General features: G+C 34.5%; 1 protein-coding gene across 1 annotated transcript in view; it reads right to left on the bottom strand.

Annotated features, from left to right (window-relative positions):
- The window catches only part of LOC103601244 (serine/threonine-protein kinase ATR), a gene marked incomplete at its 5' end in the record, with an annotated part of 79,908 nt that overhangs the window by 33,726 nt on the left and 29,210 nt on the right, over window positions 1-16,972 (bottom strand). The window contains 9 exons of the mRNA XM_008585627.1: window positions 2,183-2,362; window positions 4,658-4,817; window positions 5,373-5,552; window positions 6,648-6,825; window positions 7,064-7,155; window positions 8,670-8,761; window positions 9,955-10,119; window positions 12,687-12,865; window positions 15,701-15,911. Of these exons, the coding sequence (XP_008583849.1) occupies window positions 2,183-2,362; window positions 4,658-4,817; window positions 5,373-5,552; window positions 6,648-6,825; window positions 7,064-7,155; window positions 8,670-8,761; window positions 9,955-10,119; window positions 12,687-12,865; window positions 15,701-15,911 (1,437 nt within the window). The remainder of the gene's footprint in view (window positions 1-2,182; window positions 2,363-4,657; window positions 4,818-5,372; window positions 5,553-6,647; window positions 6,826-7,063; window positions 7,156-8,669; window positions 8,762-9,954; window positions 10,120-12,686; window positions 12,866-15,700; window positions 15,912-16,972) is intronic.

Genomic DNA, 16,972 nt, shown 5'->3' with positions numbered 1-16,972 from the left:
GTTTTCTTGTCTTCTCAACTTCCACCAGCAGCTAGGCTTTTTCTAGCTTGCTCCTTCAAATTATTCCAGCCTCTCCTCAACACCCAGTTACAAGGCAGCTTCCACATTTTCAAGTATTTGTTATAAGGAACAACCCACTCCTGGTACCAATTTTCTGTATTAGTCCATTTCTCCTGCGTATGATAAAATACCCTGAACTGGGTATTTTATAAAGAAAATGAAATGTATCACTTACAGTTTTAGAGACTGGGAAGTCCAAAGTCCAGGGACCACATCTGGTGAGGGTCTTCTTTGGTGGTGGGCTTATAGCAACACAGCGATCTCACATGGCAGAAAATGTTTGAGCAGAGAGAGAGAGGGACAGCTCCTCATGTGCTCTCCTTGTAAAGCCCTCGCTCCTGACCACCATTATTAACCCATTCACTATGGCATGGTTCTACAATCTAATCACCTCTTCAAGGCCCCACCTTTCAATATCCATAATAGGATTTTCCAACCTCAACTGTTACAGTGGGAATTAAGCTTCTAATGTATGAATTTTGGGTGATATAATTCAATCAATCCACAGTAGCACTCTTTAGTATAGCATAGTTTTTGATGCAAGGTAAGGTTCGTTTCTTAGGTGTCACAGCACGTTCTTGTACTCAAGGGAGCAGTTGGCTGGGCTCCTACTATGTATCTTGCTCAGAATGCAACACTTGCTAGATCTAAGGATTAGCATTGTCTGTGTCACTTGCTTTGGCTCTTCCTCCCATTTGTCTTTTTTAAATCTTTGATTTCTCTCTTCATTGTGCTCTTGTTTTTGTCTATGTTCTTAAGCAAATGATGCATGTTTACAACAGCTGTTCTTTAATCCTTATCTTCTAATTTCATCATCTCTGTCATTTCTCGAACTATTTCTATTGATTGATTTTTCTTCTGTCTATTGCTCAGATGTTCCTGTTCCTTTATATTTTTTATTGGATGCCAGACATAGGTAATTTTACATGGTTAAGTTGTAGATTTTATTATATTCCTTTAAAGAGAGTTAGATTTTTTATCTGCCAGGCAGCAAGTTTACTTGAAACCATCAGCTTAATCCTTTTAAAGCTTGTTTTTTATGCTCCTCTAGGGTGTTATATTCCTTTAAAGAGAGTTAGATTTTTTATCTGCCAGGCAGTAAGTTTACTTGAAACCATCAGCTTAATCCTTTTAAAGCTTGTTTTTTATGCTCCTCTAGGGTGGATGTTGAGTTGCTTTTACTCTTGGGCTAATTTAGCTCCACTTCTGAGGTGTGGCCCTTTTAGGGTTTTTGCTGAATGTTCCTTCTCCATGTGGCTGGTGGGTTGAATGACTCTCAGTCCTCTGTAAGCCCTGGAAATTGTTCTTCTTATAGCTTCCCCACGATTTTTCTTTCCTCAGCTATTGTTCCACGCCTGGCCTGATAGAATTTTAAGTTATTTATGTGCAGCTGGGTATTTAGCTAACAACTCATGGGTATTCCAATGCAGATATAAACTTTTTCTCCATTTAATTCCTTTTTCTTGGTTAGTCTACCCCACGAACTCTAGCCACCTGCTCTTAGCTTTATTATCTCCTTTCTTCTATTTTCTTTGTTTTTGTTTTCCTTTTTCAGTTCCTTTTCTCATTTCTTGAGATGGATACTTAGCTCATTAATTTTGAGCCTTTATATTCTTCTAATATATGAAAATAAAGTTTTAAATTCCTTTTGAGAATGGCTTTAATTGCATCCCACAGATTTTGATTGTCGTATTTTTCTTATCATTCAGTTCAAAGTATTTTTAAATTTCCACTGCAATTTTGTCATTGACCCATGGGTTATTGACAGGTGTATATCTTATAATACCATCTATTAAATGTTAGTACCTATTGTCTTTGCTCAAAAATTTCCAAACTAGGATGCAGCTAACTTGGGAAGGAGAGCAAAAATAGTGATTATTGGGGTGAAAAGGAAGGGGGTTGTGGAGTGCTAATAATATTCTATTTCTTGACCTGGGTGGTAGTTTCATGAGTCTATTTATTTTCTGATAATTCAATATCTTAGGTAATATACTCATTAAAAAGTCAGAAAAGTTTCCTGGCTATTTTTATACATGTATTTTTTCCATATAAATTTTATCCAGTTCTAAAAACAATGGAATCATTGAGTTTCTAATTGAAATTGCATTATACATATACTTGCCTTATATTTTTTCATAACTGCGTTGCTTTCAAAGTTAGCTGTTTCCTCCATAAATCGGCCCACTAGTAGCATAGCTCGACCATGGATTAACATGTTCTTACTCTCAGTGGGGGTTTTATTTTCAGGAAAACATAATTCAACACCCTTTTGAAGAACAATTAGTGCCTGGTGAACATCACCCTAAAAAAACAAACATTTTAATCTAAGAACATATTTGTATTCTCTGCAAAGCAACTTATTAACATTTAAAGTTCATTAAATATGTTTATGTAGAAGTCTATTTGTATTTTCATGTTTATCTCTCATTTCTCTCTTATTAAAGTAAAATTCTAAAAAGAAATCATTGCTTCATTTCATGTAGAACCCTTATTGTCATTCATTCATTTTACGATTAATCTAAACTCAGGGATCTGTAGATATATGTACAGACTGGCGATAACAATCATGAATAAATCCAAGTGTCTGCCATAAAAACGTTCATAGTCAAGTGAGGAAATAGACTATGTAAAATAACAACACATTGTGCTGAGTGCTATAACAGAGGAATACACATTACATAAACAATATACAATATTAAAGAGAATACAGAAGGCAGTCCCCGAAATTTACCTGAAGATACAGGAAAATGGAGATCAGCAGTCAAGGAAGGTTACCAATGGAGAAAATCTGAATTAGATCTTAAAAAATGAGGAGAAATTTTCCTGGCAGAGATTTAGTGAAGGACATTCTAGGTAGAGGAATAATTATTTTAATTGGGAGAAAAACAATTTGATTTTAGCTTAAGCTGAAGAGTTTGTGAGATAATGATGAATGAAAGTGAAGAAGTAGGCTGAGACTCGATCAGAAAGGGCCATGCATATGTCCTAGAGCTCAGAATTAATCCTGAAGGTATGAAGAATACTTTAAAGGATTCAATTTTTTGAAGGAGCAACATAATTTAATGTGCAATTTAGAAAGATCACAGATTGCAGTAATATGCACTGAGAAATAGTGAGATCTTGAAAAAGTTTGTTGATATTGTTAGAGGCTATAAATAATAAGGGCATGCATGAATTAAAGTAGTGGAAATAAGTAAGAGAGAGAGGATTCAAGAGACATTTCTAAATTGAAGAGGAAAGATTTAGGAAAGTGAGGGTGAAGAAGGAGTTGAAGATGATGCCCAGATTTCTGTTTTAGATAAGAGGATGGAATGGTCTTGTTCAGAAAAATAGGAAACATGGAAAAGAAACAGGAATTGAGTATTAGATAATGAATTGCATTTTGAACATACTGAGTTTAAGGTATTAAAATAGAGTAGCACCAGCTTATAAAGTGACCAGGTACCAAGTAATGAAGGCTGACTTATTACTTTCCTCTCCCACCCAGGAAACATCTCCTCCTCTGTCCTTTCTCACCCACCACAAAGTTGATAAAAACACAAATGGCACCAACTATAGTTGCTAAGTGTCTATACGTACTACTAATTCTAGGTTGGTGGCAAATATAAGGAGATATATAAGTAATGGCCATTTAAATCTGGGGCATAAAAATTGCAAGTTACTTCAGATGTTTAAAAAATTCCCTTCTAGGAAAAGCAGGAATTGGTAAAGGGACACAAAAATCAACTATATTGTATATTGATAAATTAAAACAATAAGAAGAGAGAAGATCAAATGTTCATATCACAAAGAAATGATTAAGTTTTGCAATGATGAATATGCTAATTATCCTGATTAGGTCATCACACATTGTATACGTCCTGAAATATAACTCTGTACCCCATAAATATGTACAATCAAGATGTTTCAATGAAAAATTAATTTAAAAAGTAAAAAAAAAAAAAAATGGCCAATTTTATGTCATGTGTATTTAACTGTAGAATAAATAAATACGTTAATGATGGGGGGAAAAGCTCCCTTCTTATAGCTATTACTTTAATCTAAGGATTGCTGGGAACTGGCCAATTTTATGTCATGTGTATTTAACTGTAGAATAAATAAATAAGTAAATGATGGGGGGAAAAGCTCCCTTCTTATAGCTATTACTTTAATCTAAGGATTGCTGGGAACTTCTGTTCTGATGCTAGGCCCTTCCTAACAGACTAGATTAGAATGGAATCTTGACAGTAATACCGGCAAGTACACACAGAAACAATTATCTACCAAATGTGTAAGTAAGGGACAGTGCTATTTTCACTTAACAAATACTGAGTGCCTACTACATATACCATGTATACATACAGAGAGTGAAAACAAAGTAAAAGTTGGTAAATTTCCTAAAAAAAAAAAAAGTAGAACAGATGAAAAGTGGGAAGGTATTTGGGGACTGCGGGATAGAAGGAACAGCTTCTTCCAGGCTATGGTAGATAACTAATGAAGAAAGTTATAGAAAAAGAAGGTTCTGAATTTGGTGTATTTTCTCTCAGTTGGGCCTTTGCTGGAAGTACATGATCTCCAACAGGATATATATATTTGACGGCATTCCCTTGACCATTACCTTAGACCAGAGCCACTTTGCCCTTTCCACATACAGTTCGGCAAGTCGTGATTCTCCTGCATTAAGGAGAGCATTGTAGGCTGTTTGGTGGTGACCAGCCTTTCTAGCTACTCTGGCACTCTGTAGCCAGCATTCTCCAACCATTTCATTGTAATCTGGCCTAAAGGAAAGTAACAAAACAGAGGGAGAAAAGAGTATTTGTAAGCATAATTAACAACTTTTTCTTTTCTTTTCTTTCTTTTTTTTTTGTGGCTGGCTGGTACGTGGTTCCAAACCCATGACTTTACAAGGCTGCGCTCTAACCAACTGAGCTAATCGGCCAGCTCTCAGCAACTTAACTAAAATATTTCTTCCCAACATAGAACCTTCTTGATATACCATTTCAAAGGAATCAATGACTAATTTGGTTTAAAAATCCTACTTTTAATGTTCCTATAGTGCTCCATTTTTATCTAAGTCTATGAAGACTTTATTCTTGACTTATATCAGTACCTCCCCTAATATGTTTTTAACATTTTTTAAAAAGATAAATGGCATATAAAAGTGATTCTTAAGTTTTAGTTCATTTCAACTACACAGTATAGTCCTGACAATTGAAAATAGAAAAATATAGATTCAGACAGAAAATTAAGAAATACAAACACTCCCAAATATAACCAAATATAATACTAAACTTAAGATAACTGACATAAAAAGAAAAGTAGTATGAAAAAACCTTTTGTTGAGGCTTAACAAAGCCCTCCGGAGAGCCAGGATGGGCTCCTTGGCTCTGTAGGAATTCTGGGTCATTTCTAGTCGAGCTACCCAGTTTAGAGAATCTTCATGAGAACTGTCACCTAGAGACTGGTGAAAAAGTGGTTTGATGCTATGTTCCAATTCACACAACATATGCAATCTGAAAATAGATACAGCCTCTGTTAAAATGTTATCCCATCCTGGCTAATTCATCTCATATATAAAGCATGTACTTTAAATCAGCCATGAAGAATCTAAAATGTGCAGTTTTCTTTGGTAGAACTTTAATATACATTCTTGATACATAAACAGTAGCATGTATATCTTTTCAAATTGGAGGTAAACACCAATTTATGCTGGTTTAAACATTTAGTACTTTGTTGTGATCCCCAAATTCCTATGAAATAAATGAAAGTTGCATGTGGGATCCGAACCCTCGGCGGGAGCGCCACCACGCTCCCAAGCGGAGCACTGCAGCAGTGCGCCACCAGGCCGGCCCAAAAAACTGCTTAATTTTTTAAAAGATAATTATCTTTTAAATATATTATAGTTCAATTACAATACTTATTTTGTCATTTTTCCTCAGGTGAATTAATAGACCTAAATGCTTTCCATCATTTTTTTCCTCACATCATCTTTAATATTCTTTTAATGTTCTTAATATTCTTTTCTGGTGATGTAATACCTATACGCCAGGTACAACAGATGTCTAGATTATTTACATTAGTTACATAGAAAGTAAACTATGATACTATAAGAGAACAAATATATTTTTCTTATGTTTTTATTAGTCTCATAATTACCTTTCCAATTGAAAGATGTATGTTAGAATATTTTTTTAAAAACTATAGGGTGATTGTGAGGTAAAAAGAATGAGAGTCATTTTGTGTAGCTACACATGATACCAATCATACTATCAGAATTATTTACTCATCAAAAATTTCCAATCCTGGGCCGGCCCGGTGGCGCGCTGGATAGTGCACTGCTTGGGAAGCGCGACGGCGCTCCCGCCCGAGGGTTCAGATCCCACATACAGACCGGTTCCCGCTCACTGGCTGAGCGAGGCGCGGGAGCAACACCGAGGGTTGCGATCCCGTTGCCAGTCCCCGGTCCGGTACGGGGGCAACACTGAGGGTTGCGATCCATTGCCGGACACGGAAAAAGACAAAAGACAAAAGACAAAAAAAAAAAAATGTCCAATCCTGTCAGGTGACATTTATAGACTAGAAATATAACAATGGAAATCCCCTAATACCTCACAATATATTCATATCCTCGTTGGTAAGAGCCTCTTTCAAAGCTTGCAGCTGAAAGAGGTACAATTTGTTCTGCTCTCACTAGTTTCAGTGTGTCATAAAAAGCTGTGATATCTTTCTTTTTGGCTGATAATAACAGCTGTCCCAGTCTGACACTCCATGTTGTAGATTTTCCATCTGAAAAACAAATGAAGAGTCAAGAAATGTCATGTAAGCTGGGTCCAGAAACCAGTTTTATTTCATTTGATAAAATGGCCAACAGAAATATTGAACAGATGGCTTCATTCTACTTTGAACAACTAAACAAGGCAATCATAAAACAGGCTAATGAATTAATTATGAATGTTGCTGAGCTACTTAAGTCGGAATATTTATGGCATATTAAAACTGCTCATATTTTAAGAAGCAATTTTACCTGCTGCCAAATAGTTTTCCACCAAATCCCACTGTGACAATTTCCAAGCTGCTTCCACTCTGTATGTGTTTAATTCATCTGTCCATTCAGACCTATTGAAAAAACCCACATCAATTAAACTTTAATTTATTTAAAGTGTTAGAGATTTTTCATTGGTTTAGATACTCTATTGTACTTATTTATTGTTCTATTTAATGTATTTGTATCGTATTATATTTTGTACTTAGATACAAAGTAGTTATCTCTAACACACATGAATTCAGAGGTAAGCAATTCCAATAACTTAGGGTTTTGAATTAAAGTTAAGACAAACATATAGGGGCTGGTGGTGAGAGTCAGGGGCAGTTGAGAGGTCCATAGGACACTTAATACCAAGAGCATAAGAAAGTTACAAATGACAGTCAATGGCATAACAAAGTATTCAAAACTAGCTCCCCCAAAATACACCTATTCTTAAACTATTTTTAAATAGTTACTTTAAAATTTGAGTTTGCAAAAGCAGTGCAAAATAGGCTAATTTCTTTTCTAAGCATTCTACCTAGGTGACATTAGAAGCAGTTAAGACTTTCTTCATGTTTCTTTATTAACCATACCATCTGAATACCTGATATGTGCTAGATACTAAGTTAGATACATTTTTCCATTTAATTATCTAATGACACTGCATATAGCACATGTATATCCATAGTATAAAAAGGGTAACAGACTCAGAGAGAGTGGGATCAATATCCTTAAAAGTCCTCCTTGCTCTTTCTACAGTAAAAATACATAATGAAAATATAACAAATAAAACAATCAATTTTCACTTTTTAAAAAATCTAAAAATAGCAGCATAAATATTGAGTATGCTTCAATTTCTAAATATGAACACCACCAGAAACAATTTAGAACAAGACTAAATGAAAAACAACAGAAATGAAATTTTCAAAAGTCCAACTTTGAATGACTTTACAAGCTTTACATCGGATACCAGCATATCAAAATTTCAAGATAAAAACCTGAGTAGAATTAGCTATCCAGAGGGTATGTGTCTTATCAAGCCATATACCGAAAATTACCAAATGGCAATGATGATCTGTCTGTGAGAACTTACCCACATAAATAAATACATTATAAAGAATGGTGTGTAGGTCAATCATAATCAATATTTTTGGAGAAATATTTATTTAAATGCAAATAGAGATATTCCCCAAGGAAAACATGTCCCTCAGTGAACATTTGCTTCACAATGACACAGCATCCCTTCATTGATTACTGACACAAGTGCTATGGGTCAAACATGTCCACCAAAAGTTCATGTATTGGAAGCTTAATCTCCATTGTAACAGTGTTAAGAGGATGGGAAATCTTATTATGGTAATTGAAAGGTGGGGCCTTTAAGAGGTGATTAGATTGTGAGGACTGTACCCTCCAGAATAAAGCCATTAAAGAGCAGATTGACTTGTGAAAAAGGAGAAAAAAATTTTTTGGTGCTTATCTCCAACACCATGAAAATAAATAAAACATTTCATTACGTTAGTAAACATTAAGTCACCTAATTCTAATTAAAAGTTAAAACTAATTAAAAATTCCCCATTCAGATAGAATAATGAAAGAAAAATATTACCTGCTAGCATGCACTCCATTCACCTGAGTGATTACAGTAGACAGCTGACCAAGACCTAACATGGACTTCACTACACCATGATAATGAATGATCTAGAAATTTTAAAATATTTAAAATATCAATTATCACTTCAAATATATCTTAGAAACCAAAAACAACTTAACTGATATCCCCCTTTCTCAGTTTAACAATTGACTTGCTTAGCTACATGGCAGGACTCCCTATCAATGTCTTAACACATGTAAGGTAATGGAAAAGAAGGCAGACAACCTAAAAAATCTCAGAGTATATTTATTATATTTTTCCAGATTTGGTCTAATTTTTAGTTCAGAGCAAATATAAAAGTAGTAAGTATTAAAAATATCCACTATAATATATTGTTTAAAGATTATTTGTCATATTTCTCACATAAAAACTTAAACTCAAAGGTCATAATGTTATTAATATAGACTTTGGGCTTTAGTAACTAAAAAGTTAAATAGGATTATGTAGCATTCTTTAAAACTGAAGATTGTGAAAAATGAAGGCCTTGTACGTTGAGCTTCTGAGAAAATAAGCATGTCAAAAATGACAAAAAGCAATACCCCAAGGTTAGAGAGAATCAAATCAATGACTCTAATCCTCTTTTCTATCCTAATAGACAACTTACTCCCATGAGTAATTATAGCTTAGTGATTCTAAGGGACCATTTCAGGGAATTGCAGGTGGGGGAGAGGGAAGGATGTGAAACATGAAAAAATTTCTCTGTAGAGAATCACTATTACTAAAAATTGATGCATGACATACATTTTTTTTTTTGTCTTTTTTGTGACTGGTAAGGGGATCGCAACCCTTGGCTTGGTGTCGCCCGCACCTCATTCAGCCAGTGAGCACACCAGCCATCCCTATATAGGATCCGAACCCACGGCAGGAGTGCCGCTGCGTTCCCAACGTTGCACTCTCCTGAGTGAGCCACGGGGTCGGCCCCATGACATACTTTTAATACCTAATTAAAATTATATACATTTTAGAGTTATTAAATACACATTTTAATATAAATATACTCCACAAAAAATCTCATTTATTTGAAGGATGTCTAAAGTCACAGAAATTTGGCATTGGAAGGGATATTTGAGATCATTTAGCACAACCCTCTATTTTTATCAGTCAGGAAACTCAAGCTCAGAAAGGGTTAAATATTTTCCACACATACTGTGGCACTTGTAGAGACAGTATTGAAACTAAGGTTTCTAGAGTTGCTATTCAGGTATCTTTTCATTACGTTGTCTTCCAATTATTGTCTTACCTGGTCTGGTTCTAGCTGAATAGCCCTGTCATAACAAGCAGTGGCATCCCTCAGCAAGCCAATGCTTTCATGTTCAAGGATCTGTTCTTTTAGAGATGGCTCTGCCTTTCTAATTGCGCTTACTCCAGCCACTCCATCTGGTTCGTGCATAGCAGCATACAATTTCTTTGTCAAACAATTAAAAAACAATCAAATGAATGAAAAAACACAACTATAAAACTATAAAACCACCAGTTCATGCAAAAAGAACATATGAGGAATTTTTCCTCAAAGTAACAATAAGTATTTGTTTCAAGGCAGATTCACAGTAAAATTACAAACTTATTTCCAGACATCCTATTACCTCATCACTCTTATTTCACTTAAACACAAATCTACATCAGAACTGTTATTGATCATGAAGGTTATAAAGAAATTCAAGATCCTAAAACTCTCTTTGAATCCAATTGATAATAGATTCTGTTGAGTACAGTTATAAGTATTTTATTGCATTTTAAAATTTCAATAAGCATTTTAACATAATAGGGTACTTCAAAAGTTCATGAAAAGATTCTCATCTTTTAATTCCATTTTTCCACAAACTTTTTGAAGTACCCTCATATTGGTACTGAAATGCTTTCAAGAAAACCAAAATATCAATCTAGGCTCAAAGGAGATTGAGGCTAAAGATAAAAATTTGGGAAGTAATTAGCACAAAGGCATTCTTTAAAGATGGGAAGGTTACAATGACCTAGGAAATAAATAAAGAGAAGAAAAAAATGCTGAGAATAGAGTTTCTACATTTATCGGCAAAGAAAAGCTAGCAAATGAAACTGAGAGAAGAAACTAGAGAAGGTGGAAGATACCTAGAGAGTGAAGCCATGGGAGAAAAACAAAAGTCTTAATGAAAAAGAAGGGGTCAATGGGCCGGCCTGTGGCTCACTCAGGAGAGTGCGGTGCTGATAACACCAAGGCCCCGGGTTCGGATCCCACATAGGGATGTCCGGTTCGCTCACTGGCTGAGCGTGGTGCTGACAACACCAAGTCAAGGGTTAAGATCCCCTTACCGGTTATCTTTAAAAAAAAAAAAAAAGAAGCGGTCAAATGATACTGTGAGGTTAAGAAAATGAGGACTAGGAAATATTTATTAGACTTGGTAACATGGAGGCCACTGATTTTCTTAGCAAGAATAGTGTCAAGAGGAAAGAAAAAGAGAAGTCTTGTTGGAATGTGCAAAGGGTGAACGGAAGCAATGTAAGATCAAGGGAATTATAAAAAATTAGGGGACACCAGAGCATATCTAAGTGCTCTATATACTCTGGGTCAGGAAGAGAAATTAATGATTCTAAAGAAACAAAGAATATTTGATGGAGTGAAATCCTTGAAATCAGGAGCAAGTAGAAGGACTGAATTTTGACAGGAAAGGATTTTTAGGAATAACAGAAGAGAAGAAAAAGAATATGGTGCAGATGTCACACAATTGCAGGTTTGGTAGACATTTGGCTTTTATTTCCTTAATGAACGATGAAGCAAGATCATCGTTGAGACTGAGGTAGAAGGGATATGAAGAGAAGGTAAGAAACAGTCATCTTGAAGAGTGGTAAAGTAGGCTTACTACAGAAACACAGAAGTTCTAAAGGCAGTGTTACGGAGTTCTGCATTGTTACAGATGTTTGAGAACATGAAAAGTGAAACGTCATAAAACCCATTGTGTAATTTTTCTCCAGCAATGTTCAACTGTTTACATGGCTGGAGTTTTACAAAATGGGTACAACACAGTGGGAGAAAGAGAAAGGAGCTGGGCGTCTGTGTAAGAAGAAGATTTCAACAACAAACCACAGAACCAAAATTAGAAAAAGAGGAACACAAAGACAGGAAAGGGCTAATATTTATCTTAAGACAACTACTAATCTTCCAGTTCGTTTACCATACTTTGCTTTTTGACCCAAAAAAGCCCCCAAATATTGATCTCTTATTTAATCCTATTGTGTTAGCTCTACCTACCCTTACTTTATTTTCTTCCCTACACCGTCATAATATTACCACCTAAACCATTATTTCACCAGTATTCTCATGCCTGATACCTGACATAACCAGTACATCCCCTTACTCACCCACCCCCAAATTCAGGCCCACACTTTTCACAAGAACAATAGCAATGCCTTGAATCATAGCCCTTCAAACTTTTCCTGCACAACTTCTATAGGCATTTAACTAAAATGTCATTGTGATTGTTAACACTTCCCTAGTTCACACCCTCTGAGAAGCTTGGGCAACTTAAAAGGACCTCTATGATTTGTGATCTTTCCTTTGTCTAAATGTCTATCTTTCTTCTGCCATTCCAAAACTGACACTTTACTTTTTAGTATACACCATGTTTTTTACCAACTCTATAGGGATGCCTCTGCTTAGAATGTCTTCCCTCCCTATCACTCACTCATTAAGACTTCATCACCAAGAATCCATTCCTGACCCCTGGCTTAGCCAGTCCCATATCCCATCCAACCCCAAATAGAGGATGAGTTAAGTGTCCTTTCTCAGGGCATATCTACACCACTGTACTTAAGATATTATACCTAACTGATGTTTATCTCTTCCCCAATAATCTGTAAGCTTCTAAAGTGCTTACAAGTATCTAGTACCTATCACAGCATCTAAAACACTCAATAACTAAATGCTCAATAAAATGAATATAACTATAAAAACTGGCAATATTAATTTTCACTACTAAATTCACTATATTAACTTCAAACCTGTAAAAATCCAAGATGCTCTTGAATATTTTGCTTCTTTTCTGTGATAAATGATTCAAAGTGCATTACAGCTCGTGTGTATGCTTTGGAGCGAAAGGAAGCTACTGCCAGAGTATCCTGAGGTATGAGGTCTAGAAAACGAGTTACACTCCGATAGTCTTCATAATCCACAGTAGGTACTAGGTTATATAGAAAAAATATTGAGTGATTAAAAACTTATAAGATGAAATTTTAAAAGTGTCAATTTAAGTATTTAAGTTCAATTTATTTCATTAAATAAATTACACTAAATATACTATGGTATCATATTTAGGACATAACTAAGAATGGGATGACTGCTTAGAGGGTTTTGCTCCAACTCTACCATTATAACTTATCTTACTTTGGACAGTCATTTAACTTATTGAGCCTCTGTTTCTTCATCCGCAAAAGTCAAATATTAGTACCTGTCTTGCCTTCCTTACAATGTTGTTGTGAGGATTAAATGTAAATCTATTATTAAATGTTAAAAAGATATAAAGTTGATACAAAAGACACAGGATGAGTTGTTATTTATTATTGATGACTATAAAAACACTGATAGAGTGTAGCTATTTAGTAGGGAAAAAAGAGACTTATGGAAGTACCTATCCTTCTTTTTCATTTTTAAAGTTTAGAATTCTTTGTTATCAACCTATTTTTTTCCTGTGTTGCCATATATACAATATCATTTATTAAAATGGACATTAAAAGTAAAAGTGCCTTCCAAGTACTTTAGGATAGTTTTTCAAGAGTCTAAGAAAAGACATGTTAATAACTTCTGTGTGATGATAGTCCAGTTTATGAATTTTTATTTAAAACTTCTAAATTTTAATAATGATTTGTAACAGCATATGGAAAACCGGAAACAAATAAATCTCTTCAAAATTTAAATAATTAAGGTAGTACATTTAAAAGGAACCACATTAAAAATAGGTTGATTAGTTCTATCAAAATTTGTAGATTTATGAGAAATGTTAAAGGTATTACACTGTCAAACTATTATAATGTTATTGTTTTTTGTTTTTGTTTTTGGTGGCTGGACAGTTACAGGGATCAAACCCTGGACCTTGGTGTTATCAGCACCATGCTCTAACCAACTGAGCTAATCAGCTAGCCCCACAAATATTCATAAAAGCTAGAATTTTAATTGTAGTGTTAGTGAAAATGGTGATAACAGAGTTAGTGTATGGTTTTACAGTATGATTTTCACATGCAGAAATAAAAACAAACATTAATTTATTAACTTAATGGAAGATACATTAATAATTAGCCATATTCCAGAGAAAAACATTCCCCCAGACAATTATTTGCAAGTCCAGAAAATTTAGAAAAATAATAAACTATTGTGCTTAACAACAGGAATGTATGTGCTTTCACAAGTATATGGACAGTAAGAGGGAAATTCTCACATATTGAGAACTGCGTAAATAAAAGCAAAAGCCTCTTTAAGAATTTTTAGTTAACTTTTTCAATTGGCCCCAAAGTCTAGGGGGAAAAACATGTGGTATCCATGAGAATGGCTGAGGTACAAAGTAGCAGAAGGATTATAACCATCTACTTACTGTAAGAAAGAAAAAAAAAAAAGGTTCAAAGAAAATAAGAATATCGATTACTGTGATGAGTATAATTCTTCTCACCAAATGCTTATATCATAGGTGCAAGTTAGCAGGTGTCATTTTTAACTTTAAGAAGATTCTTCTTGGGCCGGCCCGGTGGCGCACTGGGTTCAAAGAAAATAAGAATATCGATTACTGTGATGAGTATAATTCTTCTCACCAAATGCTTATATCATAGGCGCAAGTTAGCAGGTGTCATTTTTAACTTTAAGAAGATTCTTCTTGGTCCGGCCCGGTGGCGCACTGGATAGTGCGCCGCTTGGGAAGCGCGGCGGCGCTCCTGCCCGAGGGTTCGGATCCCACATACAGACCGGTTCCCGCTCACTGGCTGAGCGAGGCGCGGGAGCAACACCGACGGTTGCGATCCCGTTGCCGGTCCCGGTCCGGTACGGGGGCAACACTGAGGGTTGCGATCCGTTGCCAGACACGGAAAAAGACAAAAAAAAAAAAGAAGATTCTTCTTTTAGTCATATTAGTGGAAGTTGTAATATCACAGGAAGAAAAAATAGTACAATAGTAGGTGTAGCAGGGTATAGTATAGTAATGCATAGTAAGCCTGGAGAGCCTGCTGGATACCAAACACTACCAGAGAAAGGTAAATAAATAAATAAATAAAAAGAGCTTCTCTATAGGCCATGAATTAAATAAAATTAAAATCTCCTTTGAAATTTAAAACTTAATTGTCAAGACTGCAAAGAATATTTCACAAGTGAAAATGGACAAAGAACACTTAGAATATACACACACACATACACACGCACACACACACACACTACACTGAGGGGACATGAAGTAAATGAGTTAACAGCAAGAGGCAGGCTAATAACATTAACATCGCATTTATTTCACACTTTACAATTTAAATATGTATCATCTCATTTAATACTCACAACAATCTTCTAAGGGAAATAATATTTATCCCATTTTACACAAAGAAAAATTAGATATGTGGCTAGTCCAGGTAGAAGTAAGAACTTAAAAGAGGTCTTATGACTATAAATACACTGCTTTTTTCCAATGAAAAGCCCACACTATCACCCATTTTTAAAAAGGCACAAAACGGGTCTTTTTATTACTGACCAGCCACCAAAAAAACAAAAACAAAACAGGCCTTTTTAAAGCTAATACTTAAATTACAGAACTGATATGGATAGAGCTAACCGGTAAATATTTACACTGCTTTTTTCCAATGAAAAGCCCACACTATCACCCATTTTTAAAAAGGCACAAAAACGGGTCTTTTTATTACTGACCAGCCACCAAAAAAACAAAAACAAAACAGGTCTTTTTAAAGCTAATACTTAAATTACAGAACTGATATGGATAGAGCTAACCGGTAAATATTTAAAAGAAAAAATAAACAAAATTGTAACTCACCCATTGAATCTACCTTATCTCTATTTGATTTGCTCTGTGGAAATTTCTCAGTATTCAGTGCCTGAAATTTGTGCCTTGCCCACTGCGTGAGATGGTCAAGCATGGAGAACACAGTCTGCGTACTGAGTTGACACAGATCGGATGCACTGTCGTGGGTACTTGTGTTATGCTGATCGTCATGCTTTAGAACTGCCATAATTTCTGCATAAACCTAAGAGAACTCATTTTATGGTTAATAATATGTCTATATAATATCATTTTACTATTATCTGACATATAAGACTAACCATTCTAAGGCAACAATTTCCAAAAGAAAAAAAACACAATAGTTTAATAATAAATTATAATTACCTTTTTTATCTATAATTAAACCAATCAAATATTACTCTAAATATTTTAAAAACATCTAGATTACTCAATAAATGATAATAAAACTATTTGTTAACTAATGTAAAAAAACAGTAATATCTCACACTAGCTGCAAAAATTAATTTCAGAGTAACTGAAGGGCTAAATGTAAAAATAGAAGGATCAAAAGAAAACGTAGGAAAATATGTTTATGACATTGAATAAGAGAAGGCACCACATAAAAGGCTTAAAATTCAAAACTATAAAAGATTTATAAATTTTGCATTTACATTTAAAATTTCTAAATGGCAAAAGGCATAAATGTTAAAAATAAAACCACTAAATGGGAAAGATTTTTGCAAAATATAACTGGCAAAACTGATATCCAGAATATATACAGAACTTCTACCAATTAATTAAAAGACACACACACACACACACACACCACACATGTTAAATAGGCAAAGAGTAAACATACAATTCACAGAAAAGTAATCCAAATGACCAATGAATATAACCTTGCTAGTAATAATAAAAATGCAATTTAAAACAATAAGGTCTCTTTTTATTTTTTTAACCATTATGTTGCCTAAGATTTAAATGTTTGAAAATATCAAATATTGGCAAGTGTGTGGTAAATGCATATAATCATGAATTGCTGATAGAACTACAAATCAGTATAAACAATTTTGTAGTCTCTAATAAAATTTTAAATGCACATATCATATAACCTAACAGTTCTACTTTTTAGTATTTATCCTAGACATATATAAACAAACACTTTCACAGGTAAATATTGCCATGATGCTCACCATAGCACTGTTTGTAAAGTGAAGAATTGGAGTCTAAATAATCATTACCATGGCAATAATTAAGTGAGCTATGGTATAACTACACAATGAAAGGATTACACTATGCAGTACT

This window comes from Galeopterus variegatus, unplaced genomic scaffold (genome assembly GCF_000696425.1).
Source record: "Galeopterus variegatus unplaced genomic scaffold, G_variegatus-3.0.2 Scaffold3648, whole genome shotgun sequence".
In the NCBI taxonomy this organism is placed as follows: Eukaryota; Metazoa; Chordata; class Mammalia; order Dermoptera; family Cynocephalidae; genus Galeopterus; species Galeopterus variegatus.
The sequence above is the reverse complement of the archived record's forward strand: the minus strand, read 5'-3'. Positions and strand labels throughout refer to the sequence as shown.